The sequence below is a fragment of the Delphinus delphis genome, chromosome 19, assembly GCF_949987515.2.
Source record: "Delphinus delphis chromosome 19, mDelDel1.2, whole genome shotgun sequence".
NCBI classification, from domain to species: Eukaryota; Metazoa; Chordata; class Mammalia; order Artiodactyla; family Delphinidae; genus Delphinus; species Delphinus delphis.
In genome coordinates, this window is record NC_082701.1 from 44,024,492 (window position 1) to 44,043,653 (window position 19,162).

Sequence of the window (19,162 nt, forward strand, 5' to 3'; positions counted from 1 at the left end):
TCCAATGCAGGGGACACAGATTTGATCCCTGGTTGGGGGAACTAAGATTCCACATGCCACGAGACAACTAAGCCTGCATACTCTGGAGCCCGTGCACTGCAACTACTGAGCCCGCGCGTCACAACAAAGATCCTGTGTGCCGCAACAAAGATCCTGTGTGCTGCAGTGAAGACCTGACCCAGCCAAATAAACAGAACAACTAACTAAATTAATTAATTAAAAAAAAGAGGATCTCTCTGATCAGAGAAGTGTCTCACAATGTTGACAAGTTTTGCGGCTGCTTTCTTGATGTCTGTGCTGAAGAATATCTTGGAGGTACCAAAATTCATGGTCAGTGTACCCCAAATGTGCCTCTGGTATAGCTCAAATGTAGGGAAAAAATAAACGATCACATCCTTCACTGGGATCCAGATTACTTACATTTCTGAAGTCCAGTGTTCATCTGCGTGTGAGAAAGAAGCTGAAAGGACAGGTCACCTGGCCCTGGTAGACAGGCTAGCATGGCAGACCAGCATCAACACAACATGAGGCAGTCACTCACACTGTAATGACAAAAAAACAAGGTCATGGAACACAAGGCAACTCACTCAAGGAAGATACCAGGGACATCGGATATGAGCAACAGTGGTCCAGGTTTAGACAGATAAACAATTTAATTAGTAGCATGTTGGTTGAAAATATATCTATGTCTTTAACTGTAGCACAATTTGCTCTCAACTATTACTACGGCTCAAATATTTCAGTCAGCGCAGATGCTTGGATGGGGAAAATAAAAACTAGAAAATACCTATCCACACAAACAACTGAAGGTCTTTATGTTCACAAGCTATAGATGCATTCGCTTGGCATTTGCATTTCCTGTAGACTGCTCTCCGTACTGCTTTTGGATAAGCCCATGTGGCTGCCAGATAAACGGCATGCTGGCTTTCATCTGGGCCCCAGCTGAGGCAGGAGCACAAAGGCTAGGGCACAGTCTAACTGAGGTGAAGGAAAAGATGATTTCTCCCTGAAAACAGAACAATGTTCCTGAAGAGAGCTCGCCCTCATAGGGCCCAGCTCCGTCTATTCTCAGCCTTGGCTGGCGGCTGGGGCAGTCAGACATTTCCAGAGACAGTACAGTATATGAGTTGCAAAGGCTCCCAAAGTCCAACTTATGACCCCAGTAATCTGAACTTACTTTGTTTTGGGGGTTTTTTTTTTTTGGCCACGCCCCATGGCTTGCCGGATCTTAGTTCCCAGACCAGGGAGTGAACCTGGGCCCTCAGCAGTGAGAGGGCGGAGTCCGAACTACTGGACGGCCAGGGAATTTCACCTGAACTTACTTTTAAAAAGAGGAAGGAACAAAGCATCCTAAGAGACAAATTAACTACTATTAAAACAAACTGTTTGTATGTTTCTAGGGATTCACCTTGTTATTGCCTTTCACACAATTAGACCTCCAGAACCCAAAAAAAAGAAAAAAATTGCTTTGCTCCCAGGGTAAATCAAGGAGGTGGTAGGCTGCCAGCAGCCCTCTTTGGGCAGGCAGTCCTGACATTGTATCAAGATGGCGTGGTTTCATCAGTGAAGTCTTCCAACAAGACTTACACAGCCAAAGCAAGCAGACACTGATGTAGCCTTCTGTAGGGAAGGAAGCCTTGTCAACAATGCAAGCTCGCTGTGTACCAAGGACCAAGCTTTTTCCCAAACAACTAGAATGTACTAAAACACATTAAATTCCTTTCCCATACTGCAAACCCCAGAAATCAAGGTAGCATATTAAGGCTTTAGATCACAACAAAAGAGGAATGGGGGAAAGCTCAAATGTTAAACAAAGACCACAAAACCTCTTTCTTTCCCTTAGAGGGCCCTCTCAAGTATGTGAAACTACCTTGTCACGATGAGTATCAGAGAGCTCCAGCTGGAAAGGCCAGGTAGCTGAAAAGATACTTTGTAAAAGAGGCTACTCAAACTGTGTCTAAGATAGCAAGTGCAGAAAGAACTGAAGAGTGAATGCCTCAATGAGAATGGAGCTGCCCCAGAGTTCTGGCACGGATTCAGTCTTTTCAGGTCTCTGGTGGGTGGGATGACAGTATGAACACACTGTGCCAACTGCAGTGCCTCAAGAAATAAAAAGTCTTCTGTTAGGGTCAAATGACTGAGGTACTGCTCACAACCCTTCCCTTGTGAATGCTGATCTCTATTTAATAAGCTCTCCCCTATGGTCCTAATATAGCTGAGGGCAAACTCTAAGGAAAGGAAGAGAATTAACAAATACTGGAGCCTAATATTGTGAAATGGACTGTGTGAGGGGCTTTAGTGATTTTTTCCTATTTATTTATTTAGGTATGTATGTATGTATGTCTGCCTGCACTGGGTCTTCGTTGCGGCGAGCAGGGGCTACTCTTCGTTGCAGTGTGCGGGCTTCTCATTGCAGTGGCTTCTCTTGTTGTGGAGCACGGGCCCCAGGAGTGTGGGCTTCAGTGGTTGTGGCTTGAGGGCTCTAGAGCGCAGGCTCAGTAGTTGTGGCGTACAGGCTTAGTTGCTCCGCGGCATGTGGAATCTTCCTGGACCAGGGCTCGAACCCATGTCCCCTTTGTTGGCAGGCAGATTCTTAACTACTGCGCCACCAGGGAAGTCCTAGTGATGTTTTCTTAATTAGGTCTCCCAACCTTTCTTGGAAGTAGGCAATAAGTTCACTTGTCATCTCATCATCTCTAGCCTGGATTACTACAATAGCCTTCCAAATGGTCTCTCTGTTCCACCCTTGCCCCATCACCCAATCTATTCTCCACATAGCAGCCAAAGTAATTTATTTTTTTAAATTGGAAATCATATCAGCTCAAAAATCTCCAATGACTTGCCATCTCACTTAGAATAAAATACAAAATCCTAACGTGGCCCACAAGGCCTTCCATGATCTGTTACATGATCACTACCTCTCTGACCTCATCCTCTAACCTCCCCTGCCCCCCTTGCTGATTCTACGAGCCAAGCACACCCCCACCTCCAGGCTTTGTAATTCACCTGGAAAGCTGAGATACTGTGACGATGGAGGTACAAAAAACACATTCATTCAGCTCTCTTGCAGATACACTCTCTCCCTGTACTTTCTGGAAGGAACCAATCTATGAATGATCACTGTAATCTCTGATATACCTAGTAGATCTTGATGCCTTGCAACCAAGAAGAGACGAGTGGAGGCTGTGGATCCTAAGAGCTGACTATAACATACTGCCCTTCAAGCCACAACTCTGGATTTCAAGAGGCAGAACAAGAGAGAATTAAGTCAGCTAAACTGTGGCAAAAGGCATTAATAGATTTACTGACAGCAAACAAAGGAACAAAAATAAGAGGTCAATTCTGTAAAGACTCCAGAAAGTCAGTTTTTAGTTTGCGCAGGAAGAAGTAAATGAATAAGAAAGACACCAGATCTTGGGACCCTCTATGATTATGTTCCCAACCAGAATCACCCAGCAAGTCTAGACTATTCTTGAGCTCTCACTGGCATTAACTGGGCTGCTAAGAGTACAGCCCTTAGTTTGTGAACCTTTCTTTAAGAGTTCTGCCATCCTTAATCTTCAAGCCCCCTGAGCAGTTTTACTGAAGTCAAGAATCAGATTCTGCCAGGGCAGGGAAGGCAGAGAATGTGGCAAGGTCACAAAGGGTATGATGAAACAGGAAGGAAGCAACTTCCTTCCACAGCCCATTCTAGAAAGCAGGGATGCATAGTATAAAGCACTCCTCTGGAGGCTCGACAGCTGAGCACAAGCCTTTTATTTAAAAACTTCAAACCACCCACACATTTTGATTACCATCTGGCTTTTTCTTAAACGTTAAATTCCAATACAATTTACAGCTGATATTTCCAGAAGCACAATTAGACCCAGAAATCAACATGAGCTCTACCTTCTCTGAAAGGGCCTCAAAATTCAAGTCCAGACTACTGAACAGAATCAACTAGTAACCTGGTGCTCAGACCAAATAAGCTGCAGATGCCACAGAGAAAGGAAAAAGATCTCCTTGGCAGAGCCTCTCTGGGCGCTCTCAGACAGCTTTCCCACCACCAGCTGGTCTGCTGCCTAAGCAGGGGGACGATGGTATTACCATGAGCACAGAACTAAGGTGTCCAGACTCTCCTGGGGCATTTGCACAAGTGCTAGCTTCTCCCAGACTACCTCTAATTAAGGAACAAAAAAACCCTGTCCCCACTGAGAAAATTCAAAAGGACTTTCACCCATGCCCCCCACCTCCCCCGCCCCACCGAGACTGACAGAGGTTTTATTAAGAGTTATGTTGTTACACTCTCTGCTTTCCTGGGTGGCATCTGATAAAGGACCATCTCTGCCTTAGGACAGGTTTGCCAGTAGGAAAACCTCCGCTGTCTGTACTGTTTGTCCCTGTTTATGCTTACGGTCACTGAAGGGTAGAAAAGGAGGAAAAGGAAGACTCCTCTTCATATTTTTTTTTTTTTAGTGAGAAAAGGAAGGGAGAGAAAATAAAATGCTAGCAAAGGCGTTTTTACTTGGGGGCTGGGGGTGAAGCGATCTAGAGTAATCACCTCCCAGCACAGTCTCCCACTCACACCCTAGTGCCTTCCAGTACCCTTCTTTGCCAAGTCTCTCTCCTGCTTTCCTTTTCCTTCCCTTCAACCCCACCTTCAAAAAGAACCCCCCCCACCGCCGCCGCAAAAAAAAGGTTGACTAGCCCAATTTCTGATTCATGCTGTGGTTCAAAATTTTAAACCTGCCATTTATGGACTTTAATTAAAAAATGAAATTGAGAGCAGTGCCATCTCTGAAATACCAAGTAAAAAAGAGAAAATGTTATGCCCCATGTTATTTGACTCCACTTTATAAAATATACCCAACAGTGAAAATCCTAAGCACATGCATCTTAAGAGAATATGATTAACACTGAGAAGCTGCATTAATTAAAAGAGTCATCACTATCTCTGATTAATAAGCCTTCTCATCCATGAGGTAAAAGGCTTATCTAAAAAGACTACTTTTCAATAGTGGGGGTAGAAGTTTTATCCTACTGTTCCCCATTCTTTTACTCCTGGGGTCCAAGAAATTAGGTTAAAACCTAACGGAAATACTGCTCTGGCGAAAATAAACGGGGTCAAGGATGGCAAAAATTACATGTTTATCAAATCAGACTCTGCAGAATCAGTCATCTTATAGTCTGTGTCAATGAAATAATCTATTCAACCAGTAATTTTTGCCAGTCCAGGTAACTGTGAACTTCCAACTACCTTGTACTTTTCACTATTTACGCGATCTGAATAACATTCAGTCATTGCTCAAAGGCATCTTTCTTCTCTATCTTTAACTCAATAGGGGACTTAAAGTCACTTGTAATTGTAACCTCACAACTCTGGGCTGGGAGAAAGAGCAGGAGAGAAAGATGGATGTTCACTCTGGACTAACTTTGTTGAAAGCCCAGAACTATCCCTGCTGCAAACCATCTCCACATAGCTGAACACAGAGGCTCAAGGGGTTTGGAAACATTATTTCTTTTTTTAAAAATTTCTTTTTTTAAAAATATTTATTTATGGCTGCGTTGGGTCTTCATTGCTGCGCGTGGGCTTTTCTCTAGTTGTGGTGAGCGGGGGCTACTCTTCGTTGTGCTGTGCGGGCTTCTCATTGCAGTGGCTTCTCTTGTTGCGGAGCACGGGCTCTAGGTGCACGGGCTTCAGTAGTTGTAGTTCGTGGGCTCTAGAGTGCAGGCTCAGTAGTTGCGGCACACGGGCTTAGTTGCTCTGCAGCATGTGGGAACTTCCTGGACCAGGGCTTGAACCCGTGTCCCCTGAATTGGCAGGCGGATTCTCAACCACTGCGCCACCAGGGAAGCCCTGGAAACATTATTTCTAACTACCCTTTAGACCCATCACAACAGGTCCTGTTCCTATGCTGTTTCCCACCCCACCCTGGTCCCTAAAGGTGCTTTCTCTGCCAGTGCTTTCTTTAGCATGAATACTCTTTCCTAGATCCTCTTATTATTTATCTCATCTATGACCCACTGCTTTCTCCTGAATTTGTTATTCAGGTCCTAGGAAAGTATTTGCCCTGGCCATTCTAACCTTTCAACTCGAGTGTGAGCTTCCAAAGACTGTCTTTTATTTATCCTTCCAAGTAACAGGGTCAGGAATGAGATTATTCATGTAACAGATGTTTAATAAATATTATTGGCTCACATTCCAGAAGAATAGCAATACACTTTAATCCCAGGCTCTGGAATTTATCTGAATTTAGGTCCTTGAAACACATGGATAATACAAGTGCCATAAAGTGTCCGTGCCTGTGTGTGCACAGGTGCCTTTACTCTGAGAGTGAGAGAGCAGAGGAGACAAAAACTGCCTAGGTACTTAAAAAAAAAAAAAAAGGCCCAGGTACTACTTTTGTATTGTATTGAAAAGTATCCTTTGGGACTTCCCTGGTAGTCCAGCGATTAAGACTCCATGCTTCCACTGCAGGGGGCCAAGTTCGATCCCTGGTCTGGGAATTAAGATCCCACATGCTGTGCGGCAAGGCCAAAAAGTAAAAAAAGAAAGAAAAAAAAAACAGTATCCTTTGGCTTCTGTACTTTCATCCCCATTAGGTAGAAATCAGTGTTCCTAAAACTGTGAAATGCAGGCTGTGTTCATTGCAAGCCACTAAATCAGAATTTGCAGTTTTTCATTATCGTATGTAATAGCCTTCAGTTTCCTATCAGGGCTGTATCACTATAACTTAAGCTGAACAATTTTAGAAAGGTAGACTGACCTTTGTATTTAACCACATTCATAATCACAAGCAGAGCTCTCAAGCTGGGTAGAATTTTACTCATAAGTACCTGGGACTGTGCCCAGCAAGACAATGAGAATAACAACGAGAAGAAACCGCTTGCTTGAGATAATACACAAATATTGGATTTTTACCTTTTACAATTTCCTGTAGAAACTTGTATCAAATCAGAAAGTTTCTGATTATTACTCAGATTAAATATAATTTAACAAATAACCTATAATTATGTGGCAGTTTTTAATCTTCAAAGCCCACATCACACATGAGTCCATGAAAAGCTGCCAGAGAAGCACAGATCTCACATCCAGATGGGGAAACTGAGGCATCAGAGCTAAATCATTAAAAAAAAGAAAGTAAATCTGTAGGAAAGATATCAAAGTTGGGTGCAATTTTAAGACTCAGGGTGTCTAAAAAGTCCTTTAATAGGCCTTGACTGAGCCCAAAACAAGTCAGATCATAGACAGGTATTCATTCCGGTTAAAATGAAAAAGGCAGTTCCTCAGTATAGCTTCTGTAATTTTATAGATCAAAGACAACATGGAAAAAGAATGTGAAGAATTTAGCAGGCTGTTAAAAAACTTTGGCAAGAATGTGTTTAAAGAACATCTAAATGAGCTGCTTACTCACGCCCTTTCTCCTCCCCTCACCTGCACGGAGGCCGCATTCTCTAGTGACTCCCTTGCCTCAGAATCACCTCGCCAGAGTAGGCCCCCTAACTCAGTCTAGAGTCTGGCTTTCAAGTTTGAAGGGTGACAGAAATTTAAGAGACTTAAGGTCATTTAGAAAGCCTGCTTCATTTTTTTAAAAATGTGTTTTATTGAAGTTGATTTACAAGGTTGTGTTAATTTCTGCTGTACAGCAAAATGATTCAGTTATACATACATATATACATTCTCTTTCATATTCTTTTCAGTAGAACCTTGTTGTGTATCCAGTCTATATTTAATAATAGTTTGCATCTGCTAATCCCAAACTCCCAGTCCATCCCTCCCGCACACACCCCCCCCTTGGCAACCACAAGTCTGTTCTCTACGTCTGTGAATCTGTTTCTGTTTCATAGGTAAGTTCATTTGTGTCATATTTTAGATTCCACATATAAGTGATATCGTATGGTATTTGTCTTTCTTTCTTTTCTTTTTTTTTTTGGCCGAGCTGCATGGCTTGCAGGATCTCAATTCCCCAACTAGGGATCAAACCCAGGCCACGGCAGTGAAAGCCCAGAATCCTAACCACTAGGCCACCAGGGAACTCCCCTTGTCTTTCTCTTTCTGACTTACTTCACTTAGCATGATAATCTCTAGATTCATCCATGTTGCTGCAAACGGCATTATTTCACTCTTTTTTATAAGCCTGCTCCATTCTGAATACGTAACTACAAGACATTATTATTTATTTTACTAAATAAATTTATTTATTTATTTTAAAATTTTTGGCTGCATCAGGTCTTCGTTGCTGTGCACAGGCTTTCTCTAGTTGTGGTGAGCGAGGGTTTCTCATTGCAGTGCCTTCTCTTGTTTCGGAGCACGGCTCTAGGCACGCGGGCTTCAGCAGTTGCAGCACGCGGGCTCAGTAGTTGTGGCGCATGGGCTTAGCTGCTCCGCGGCATGTGGGATCTTCCCAGACCAGGACTCGAAACCATGTCCCCTGCATTGGCAGGCGGATTCTTAACCACTGCACCACCAGAGAAGTCCCTACAAGGTATTATTCTAAAACAAATCTAGATGAGAGTGTTTGGACCTGTGTGTGCTTCTGTTTCCTCACCCCGGTGCCAAGGTGTCTTCCTTATCTGGGTCTAAAGTGCCTAATCCAAAGTTCACTGCTGGGTTTAGAAATTTCAAGAGACATTTATAAACCCATATTTTTGCTATGTAATGAGTAACACTGATTTATACTGCCTAAGAGAGTAGTTTGTCAAAACTGCAGAGAATGGTTTTAATGAAATTTTGAAGAGGTGTTGAAGAGTTATGAATGGAAGCAGTGAAAGGAGACAGGATCCACAGCAACATCTGAATGCATGTGCGTGGACTGAAGACACAACTCCCACCAAAGTCGTTGGAGAAATATAAGCAAGTACTAAACATATAAAGAAATGGTGCAACTATCTAGTATTTAAAGAAATGTAAATTAAATAGAATGACATTTTATTTTTTGATTAAAAATTGACAAACATGTTTGGAAAAAAATCTAGAACACACTGAGTCAAGGATACAGTGAAGAGTCACTAAAGTGAGATGTTAAATTGACACATTCGTTCTAGAAATAAATATGAAGTTTTTAAAATATTCATACTCCTGATATGGTAACTACACTTCTAAAGTCTAACTTAAGGAACTAATCAGAAATGTAAACAAAGGGCTTCCCTGGTGGCGCAGTGGTTAAGAATCCGCCTGCCAGTGCACAGGACACGGGTTCGAGCCCTGACCCGGGAAGGTCCCACATGCCGCGGAGCAACTAAGCCCCATGCGCCACAACTACTGAGCCTGTGCTCTAGAGCCCTCGAGCCAAAACTACTGAAGCCCGTGTGCCTAGAGCCCATGCTCTGCAACAAGAGAAGCCACCGAAATGAGAAGCCTGCGCACCGCAACGAAGAGTAGCCCCCGCTCACCACAACTAGAGAAAGCCCATGTGCAGCAATGAAGACCCAACACAGCCAAAAATAAATAAATAAAATAAATTTATTAAAAAAAAAAAAGAAATGTAAACAAAGATTTCCATACAACTCTCTTCACTGTAGTATGGTTCATAATTGTGCAAAAACTCCAACAATCTAAATGTCCAAAAGTAAGGAAATCGTTATATAAATTATGGGCTATTCATCTATTAAAATTAGTATGAGCCTCCCAAATTAAAAAATATATATTGTTAAAAAATATCTAAGGACAAAAAAATGCTTATAAGATAAATGCTGGGTTAAAAAAGTATGTGTGTGTGTGTGTGTGTGTATATATATATATATGTATATGGTGTAATAATTTTGTAAAATTTATTATATATACATAAAAATTATGAAGTCATTTGTATTTCAGCATTAAATGCATTACAGCACTTTGTGGGGATAAATTCTCATTCCTGGACTATCTAGTTCAGGATAACATTCTACTTAGCTTTCATTTCTTGAATATAAAACGAACAGAGCCAAGGAAGTAACTTAGGAAAAAACTGGCTGGCAAGGGCAGTCATTTTCTCATAAGTTTTCAAAAGGGGAAAATTCACATATAGATAAGTGTCAAGTGAAGCTCAAATCACCTGAAGAAATCTGGATTAACAAGAGGCACATCAAAGTGGTTAAGAGACAAGACTGAGTTTGACTCTCAGCTCTGCTGCTTACCAGCTATGTGACCTTGGGAAAGAAACAACTTCATCTGTAAAATGGACCTAGTTCATGGGATTGTTGTAAGAATTAAATGAGTTTAATATACTCAAGTGCTTAGGACACCAGTGCCTGAACGTTATTCAAATGTTGGCTCTTATCACTTTCTTAATCTATCAAAATCCAGGTCACTTTTTATTTTGCCAACACAACTAAACCACCACCTTACATTTTATATAGTTCTTTATACTCTGAAACATGTTTGCATACACTATTTCACTTGAAATTTAAAACAATCTTTTAATCTATATGGAATAAGTATCATTCCCTTTCCATAGATTAGCAGGTTTAGAAAGATTAGGTAACTTGTCTAGTGATATGTAGCTGGGATAGTGGACCTCATATCGAGTCTCTGTCATAACTCCTAGACTTGGGGCTCATTCCATTAGACAAGTATTTTCTAATCTGTAGGCTTGACCAGCCTTAAAAAAAAAAAAATCACAAAGTAACAGTAGGAATGCTTATTGTTTCATGACTCTATTCCAGCTATTTAAATTATGTGTGTATTTATTGGGATGCAGTCTTTATTGTGGGCACAGATGAAGATGTTCGAAAAACACTGCACTATACCATGGCTGCCTCTCAAGTCTTTATTTATTCGGTACCTATCACAGCCCTCTTCTTACACTTATTTTATTTTATTTTTTTTGCGGTACGCGGGCCTCTCACTGTCGTGGCCCCTCCCGTTGCGGAGCACAGGCTCCCGACGCGCAGGCTCAGCGGCCATGGCTCATGAGCCTAGCCGCTCCCTGGCATGTGGGATCTTCCCGGACCGGGGCACGAACCCGGTATCCCTGTATCGGCAGGCGGACTCTCAATCATTGCGCCACCAGGGGAAGCCCTTCCTACACTATTATATACAACAAAAACATACAATTCTAAGCCATGGTTTTGTTTTTTAAGTGTAATTATCGACTTTCCTATGGATTTGGGGAACTACCTGTCCCACATCAGCACTTCGCTCTGTAACTCTATTATACTATTATACTCTGTAACTCTTCGGCTAGCCTAACACTTTGGAATCAGCTTTTAGTGAAAATTCCTTTTAAAAAAAAGGGGGCGGGGCAGCAACTATAACCAAGGTAAGACTGCAGTGGGAAAGTGACTACATAAAGGCAAAGAAACGCTTTAGGTTCGAGTGGTCAGACTTTCTTCCCCAGGGGAAAGCTCTACCATGCACACTGAGGAAACTGTATCAGAGAATACTACAAGTAATGATCAAACACAGTTATCTCTCGTTCTCAATCCTCGCACAGAAAACTCTTCCCTTCCTATTCTCATGCTCTTTCCTGAATGTGAGAAGTAAACCTTGCCTAACTGTGAACGTACTCTCAACTCATACCTTTTCTAAGTCTGTTTCCACTTTGGACATGCATACTATGATGGAAGCTGGGCATCATACAGCCCACCAAGGTCTCTGGCAGGAAGCATCCCTCTGCTCTTTAAGATGTTCTAAATTTGGGGGCGGTGAAAAGGAGCTCACACTTTTCCATGGCTATGCATCTAGTATATCCACCATATATTCATTTGGTCTGTTACCTTCTTAGAACTAGTTCTCTGTACACAATACCTTGAGCTTATGTGCCTTAGATTTCTAGTGTAGAGTTTCAGTAAGGCTAGTAAATTCAGCGCAGGTAGGGAATGAAGTTATGCTTACAGTAAACACATCACCCTTCACTGTATTAGTATTATTAGGGTTGGTTTGGCAATAGGCAGATTTTAAGGTAATAGGGCAAGGCATGACTGATACACTAATACGTTCTGTTCATTTAGGCCTTTCCTTCTGCCCCAGCCTGAGTAGAGGACCATGAGGAATTCTGATGTGTAACAACTTTGGGGGAGGGTTTCTATAGCCTTAGTGAAAATCAAAAGATCTTGCCTTGCCATTTCACTAAGACTCACTATCACTGGAAGCTTTATGGCTCACACTCCACATATCCAAGGAATTACCAGGCTTCTGAAGCCTACGGTGTTTCTGAAAGCAGGAGAGGCTGCTAAACCTCAAAAGGACCCAGGAACTGAAAGCTTACTGAGGAAGAGGAGCAACACCTCCTCCCACACCCTGCAAACTACCACAACTGGATAATGAAATTCAGAATACTGGCTGTATCCACAGCAAGAAGAGAGAACAGAGAGACAGTCCCTGTCCCTGCTGGAAGAATACTTTGATAGCTAGAGTAAACACCCACAGAAATAAGATTCTGAACTTAGCTTTAGGAGGCTTCCTCATTTCAGGAACTGCCTTAGGAAACAAAACAAAAACTAACAAAGTAGTTTTAAATTTTTCAAGGACTCAAAGTACTACAGCTCACTCACAGATCAACCCATCAGCAGACTGGCCCTGAGAAATTCCATAATCATTCATCATTGTTATATGTCAGTGTGTGACCGGTTCTAACTGGTCAAACATGTGTCTTATACGAAATATTAAGTGCCACCCAAACAAAGCAATTTAACTCAAGATTACTTTAGCACTGAGTGAATCAGGAAAAAGTATATAAATACACGTTTTATCTTACAGATGTCTAAATGAGCTGTCTTCCTTTACCTCAAAGATACCTCAAAGAAATGGCTAACACTACACAAATTAACATTTTATAGACAGTGGCAGAAAACAAGTTCACAGCTCTTCTATTCCTGGTACATGCCTCCTTTACTCAGTGTACCCATTCACTGTCCTAATTTCAACTCCGTCAACTTCTCGCTCTGGGGTCTCCCTCACCAACTAAGTGTCCTCACCAACTTTCACCCAGTTCCCTCTGTTTCAACTGGATTAGAAAGAGAAGGTACCCAAACAGAGCACAGAGTGAGGAGGGTATCCACAAAGTTGAGGGTGGGGAGCCCTGATGTGGGGAGTCAGAACCCAAGTGGCGTGAGAACATCCCCAGAGGGGATGGACGCAGCGACTACTTCCCATTCAATAACAATGAGCCCCAATAGGGTCTGCTCAGATCTTGGCTTTTAAATACTAAATCCTCCGTAACAGGAACAAAGGCGCCTTGGAGAAATGGCTGAGGCAGAGAAAGTACTAGATGAGGCTGGTACATACTACTGTGTAGGAAAGGAAGTGCTCAAAGAATAATGGTGACATGTCAAAGAACACAGAAGCTACAGGATGCTCAGCTGGTGAGGGAAACTCCAGAAAGATAAGTTTACACAGTAGAAATTAGAGGGAACAGAGAATGGATACACTGAGTGAAGGAGGCATATACTAGGAATAGAATAATTACAAACTTTTTTTTCTACCACTGTTCAAAAGATGTTAGTTTGGGTTAGTGTCAGCCAAACCTTTGAAATAGAAGGACAGCAAATCACTTAGGCATCTTTAAGGTTAAACATATAGTTATGTATTTTTTTTCCTGATTTACTGGCAAAATCTGGGATAATTTGAACATCAAAGTAAATAAAGATAACAGACTAAATTTAATAAAATGTAATAAGTTGAATAAAATAGGAAATCATGAGTCCATACTAATGTAAATAAACTAGTAAACTGAAAGGCTTAAGAGGAAAAGGATATTTGCATGGTTTCAAATTGTCTCCTCCCAAAATACTTAGTAATTACAAAGGGAAAAGAGTAACTTTACACTGGAAATGCCTAGCAGGCACCACCTTAACCAAGTGATCAAACATTCCCAGTTACGGAACAAATAAAAATTCTGCACTTCTTGAAATTATGCAGTGAAGAACACAGCATCACTCCTGTGATATTCCTGTTAAAGACATATAACCTAAGTTAAACACGAGGAACCATTAGACAATCCTAAATTGAGGACTTTCTACGAAATAATTGTCAGTAGTGTCAAGGTCGTGAACATCAAAGGCGGCCTAAAAAACTGTTCCAAATTAAAGGAGACCAAGAAGACATAAGAAATAAATGCAAGGTATGATCCTCAACTGGACCCTTTTTGTAATAAAGAACATTACTGGTACAGCTAGCAACATCTGAGGGGGGTCTGAGAATTATTTGATGGCAATGTGTCATTGTTAACTTCCTGATTTTGATGGCTGAATTGTGATAATGTTGGAGAATGTTCTTGTTTGTAGAAGATAAACACCAGAGTATTCAGGGATGATGATGCATCAAGTCAGCAACTTATTCTCAAATGATTTAAGGAAGAAAAATATTCTCTGTACTGTACTTGCAACTTTTCTATAAATTTGAGATTGTTTCCAATTTTTTTTTTTTTTTTGGCTGCGCTGGGTCTTCATTGCTGCGTGCGGCCTTTCTCTAGCTGTGGCGAGCGGGGGCTACTCTTCGTTGTGGTGTGCGGGCTTCTCATTGCGGTGGCTTCTCTTGCTGTGGAGCACGGGCTCTAGGCGTGCGGACTTCAGTAGTTGTGGCACACGGGCTCAGTAGTTGTGGCTCGCAGTCTCTAGAGCACAGGCTCAGTAGTTTCGGCACACGGGCTTATTAGTTGCTCCGCGGCATGTGGGATCTTCCCGGACCAGAGATCAAACCGGTGTCCCCTGCATTGGCAGGCGGATTCAAACCACTGCACCACCAGGGAAGTCCCTGTTTCCAAATTTTTTACTAAAATTGTTAAAACAAATAAACAAGATAGCAGTGTTGAAATCTGAAGGGGGGCGTGTGGAGATCATAAAGAAAAGTTGAAAAGAGTGGTCTGTTAGAAACCATTCTCATTTTATCTCAACGCAGGTGACATCTTTGAATTGGTGAGTGCCGACACTGGGGTTCCTGCCTTCTGGAATAGGTTTCCTGTATCTTTCTGCCTCATCAACTTCTAATTTCTTTTCAACACTGATCTGAATAACATTTTCTCCTGTGCCTGCACTTCAAATTCTCTCCCAACCTCCACTCTGTTCTGGCAATGCTTCCACTAAGTGGCATTCATGCAACTCTCTTACCCTAAAGATGGAAAATTTCACCTTTAGAAAGGTTCCAAAAGCAATGTCTTATCCTGAAGGAGGCACTATTAATGAGCCTCCTTTCTTTAGGCCTGACATTCACTAACATCTCCATCAAGTTCATGTTTTAGTGAGAGTTTTTCAAGGCCTTTCCTTCTAAACACATATAACCTACGCTCCAAGGGAAAGCCTTGTTATATCTTCTGGACTGTAACAGGGTTTTGACACTCTTTCCTCCCACTATACAAAAAGTTTCAAATGACATCATAAGCTTTATCTCCAGACTTCCTGAAATGTAGCAACTATAACTAGCTTCTCTACTTTCACACCAGCAGCAGCTGGCAGGCAGAGTCTTGGTTATTCTACAGCAGAAAGGTTTTCAGTAACAATCAATGAAGAGCTTTGAAGTAGTACAAAGATGATGTTTATCACTCATCCTTTCCTCTTCTTTCCTATTTAGGGTGATCATGGAAGTTTTGGAAGAGGAACAACTATATTATAGCCTGTCTCCAAGCAGCCACGAACTTTCTCCCCCCTCCCCTCCTTTGGCTGTGCCACGCGGCTTGTAGGATCTTAGGTCCCGGACCAGGGACCAGGGATTGAACCCGGGCCCACGGCAATAAAAGCTCCAAGTCCTAACCACTGGACCGCCAGGGAATTCCCCTTCCCTTACTTTAAACAAACACTAACAAAAGCAGACTCTTAAAATGTGTGGCCATACTTTTTGGCAATTTATCCTCAACAAAATTTTTATGCAGCCACATCCATGAAAATATCTAAGGAGACCGATAGGCCCTTGGGAAGAGAGCCTAGCAACAAAGGACACTAAGGTGAGCAACAACATCCAGAATGAAAGCAGCAGCAGGTCACCTAGAGATCGAGGAACAGCTCTGGCTGGAATCAGCTTCACTCTTTTCGTGTTAAAGAGAGAAAATTTTGCTTACTAAGCCAATTCAGGGTAACCATCAAACAACAACAGAGAAAGGGGAAATAGCAAAGGAACGTCATCATCTTTAGAGAAAGACAAACTATTTCCTTTTGTTTCTTCCCTCTTTCTCTACCTAACAAGGATTGTTTCCAAAGACATTATGCAATTTTTTTAAAAATCACAAACTAAAATTCCTACAGAGCTAAAGAAACGTGTCCTCAGTGTCATACTGACTTTATTTTTTAAAATTTATTATTATTATCTTTTTTTTTTTTTTTTTTTTGGCTGTGCTGGGTCTTCATTGCTGCGTGCAGGCTTCTCTAGTTGCGGCGAGCGGGGGCTACTCTTCGTTGCGGTGCTCAGGCTTCACGCTGCGGTGGCTGCTCTTGTTGCGGAGCACGGGCTCTAGGTGCGCAGGCTTCAATAGTTACAGCGCACGGGCTCAGTAGTTGTGGTTCATGGGCTCTAGAGAGCAGGCTTAGTAGTTGTGGCACACAGGCTTGGTTGCTCCGTGGCATGTGGGATCTTCCTGGACCAGGGATCAAACCCGTGTCGCCTGCATTGGCAGGGGAATTCTTAACCACTGCGCCACCAGGGAAGTCTCCATACTGACTCTAGTGTCCAAAAGTTTTCTTTTGCACTTTTAGTGCAAGCAGAGGACTAAACTGCACCTTGCTAATTACTATAATCTTACATAAGCACATACTCCTGTGAATGACATTTAGTTCCATCTCAGTCTATTCTCCCATGATAAGCAGCAATGAACTCAAGGGTATGATGTCAGAATATAAAAAGCCATTAAGGCTGCTCCTAACAGATTCTTTTAAAATATGATCCTACACTGCTCTTCAAAAGAAGGACAATATGTTTTAATTCTGAAATGGATTTTTACAATGCTTTGACCTCCTATTTAAAAGAAGTCTGGAAAAAAAAGTAACTGCAGTGGAGTGAGGGAGTGAAACATGTCACTCTGGTTATTAAAATCCATCAAGTTCATACTTCAGCCTTAGGATAACTGCAGCCAAAAAACAGACTCGCAAGTAATTAACACCACTGTCTGCAATAAAAGTTAATTGGACACAACTGAACTAATGCCCTAGTCATCAGGAAGCTGCAACTGGCGAAGAGCCCACTTCTCCTGTTCCTTCAATTTGCAAACAAAACTGCTAATGATAATCTGTGGACAAACAAGAAATTGCTCTCATGGCTTCCCCACTGCAAATCACTCAGCAATTCCAGCTAATGCCCAAGCATGTTGGGCCAAGAGAAAAATCATTAACCAACACTTCCTTGGATAAAGATGAATTTTAACAATAACCAAGCCCATTAAGGCTGAGAGTTGCTGAGAACTGTTAACTTTCCCCGGACACCCTAAGTAAAGCAATGTGGCCTGATCTCCACACCTTAGTACTACACACGAGACGTGCCCTGTGCCACTAGCATGTGGTAGTAAGAAGAGACATTATGCAAGGCTGGGAGCTACTGTTACACAAATAATTTATCTTCTTGTAAGAGAATCCTGAGTAATCTCATTTTTAGACAGGCAAATGGCATTGCAGATCTGCTTCAATAGCAAAGATTAAATCGCTTCTGAATTGACTTTGGAGTTGATAGATTCCTGCTGCCTGACTCATCTGCCTTCAATTCTGGACAAGAACTGTGCCCTTTCCCCTGGAATTAGTATCAGACTCTCTGCTTTTCAATTCTGTCTACAGCCCAAGAGACTGAGACTCCTAAGGGTATTATGGCATCTTAGGTAGCCACTCTTACAAAAGGGGAAAATTGTGGTCATTATATCTACAATGACCTGAAAAGTGGGCAGGAGGCAGTAACCTCCTGAGGTGACAGAAGGTAAAAGAGAAAAACAAGTACAAAGTACTACCTCTGCTTATTTTTTCTTAGGTGGTCTGGGCTCTATCCCAGCAAGGAGGTGGCTAGAGAAATTACTAATGCAATCAGAACCATCCCCAAGGAAGCAGCTGGACCAACTGTCCACTTGGTATACTTTTCAATAAAAGTTATTTTGGAAGGTTGCAGTTTACTTCCTCTAGTCATCAAAATACAACATTTTCTGATATGAAATATGGAAAAGCCTAAGAATATCTCATCCAGTATGTAAAAAAGAGAAGGATCTAGAAACTGTAATATGGATAGCAAAGTGAAACAGGAGTTTAACCTGAAAAAGAGGACACTTAGTAGGAACGTCATTCATTCACTGGGCACCTATGACACACTAGGCACTATGGTAGTAGTAGTACTATATATTAGGAATACAGATATGGCAGACAAAATCTTGATGAGGTATGTGATTAATGTGATCATTTCATAATATATACAAATATCAAACCATTATGTTGTACACATGAAACTAATATCATATTGTTTATCAATTAAACCTCAGGAGGGACTTCCCTGGTGGTTCAGTGGCTAAGACTCCACACTCCCAATGCAGGGGGCCCAGGTTTGATCCTTGGTCAGGGAACTAGATCCCACGTGCTGCAACTAAGAGTTCACATGCCGCAACTGAAGATCCTGCATGCTGCAATGAAGACCCAGCAGCACAGCCAAATAAATAATAAATATTCTTAAAATAATAAATAAATAAACCTCAGGAAAGGAAGGACGGAAGGAAGGAAGGAAAACAGAGTTGTTTGAAAACCTAAATAATGAAAAAGATACTTCCAGGAAACAATGAGAAAGATGGGAGAAAACAATATGGGTCATTGAAGGCTGAGTAAGAATTTACCAGATTGAGACAGGTAGGCCACTCTACACAGAGAAACTAGCATAATGAAAGGCATGCAGTTGTAAAACTAACTGGCTGGCTTGTTTGGGGAACCACAAGTGGTCTGGTATGGAGAGGAGAGTGTCGGGTGTATGGGCTAAACCTGGAGATGAGCCTGATGTGTTAAATTATGAAGAGCCTTATATTTTATACTAGAGGGACAGAATAGCAGATTAAAAATAAATCAGGGGGCTTCCCTGGTGGCGCAGCGGTTGAGAATCTGCCTGCCAATGCAGGGGACACAGGTTTGAGCCCTGGTCTGGGAAGATCCCACATGCCGCGGAGCAACTAGGCCCGTGAGCCACAACTACTGAGCCTGTGCGTCTGGAGCCTGTGCTCTGCAACAAGAGAGGCCGCGACAGTGAGAGGCCCGCGCACCACGATGAAGAGTGGCCCCCGCTTGCCGCAACTAGAGAAAGCCCTCGCACAGAAACGAAGACCCA

At 42.1% G+C, this 19,162-nt stretch overlaps 1 protein-coding gene across 3 annotated transcripts in view; it reads right to left on the reverse strand.

Annotated features, from left to right (window-relative positions):
- FAM222B (family with sequence similarity 222 member B) overlaps positions 1–19,162 on the reverse strand; it is a 63,129-nt gene that overhangs the window by 9,849 nt on the left and 34,118 nt on the right. For all 3 annotated transcript variants that reach the window (XM_059998031.1, XM_059998034.1, XM_059998035.1), the window contains one exon: positions 421–542. In XM_059998031.1, the coding sequence (XP_059854014.1) occupies positions 421–502 (82 nt within the window). In that variant the 5' untranslated portion in view covers positions 503–542. Of the gene's footprint in view, positions 1–420; positions 543–19,162 lie in introns of those variants that run through there.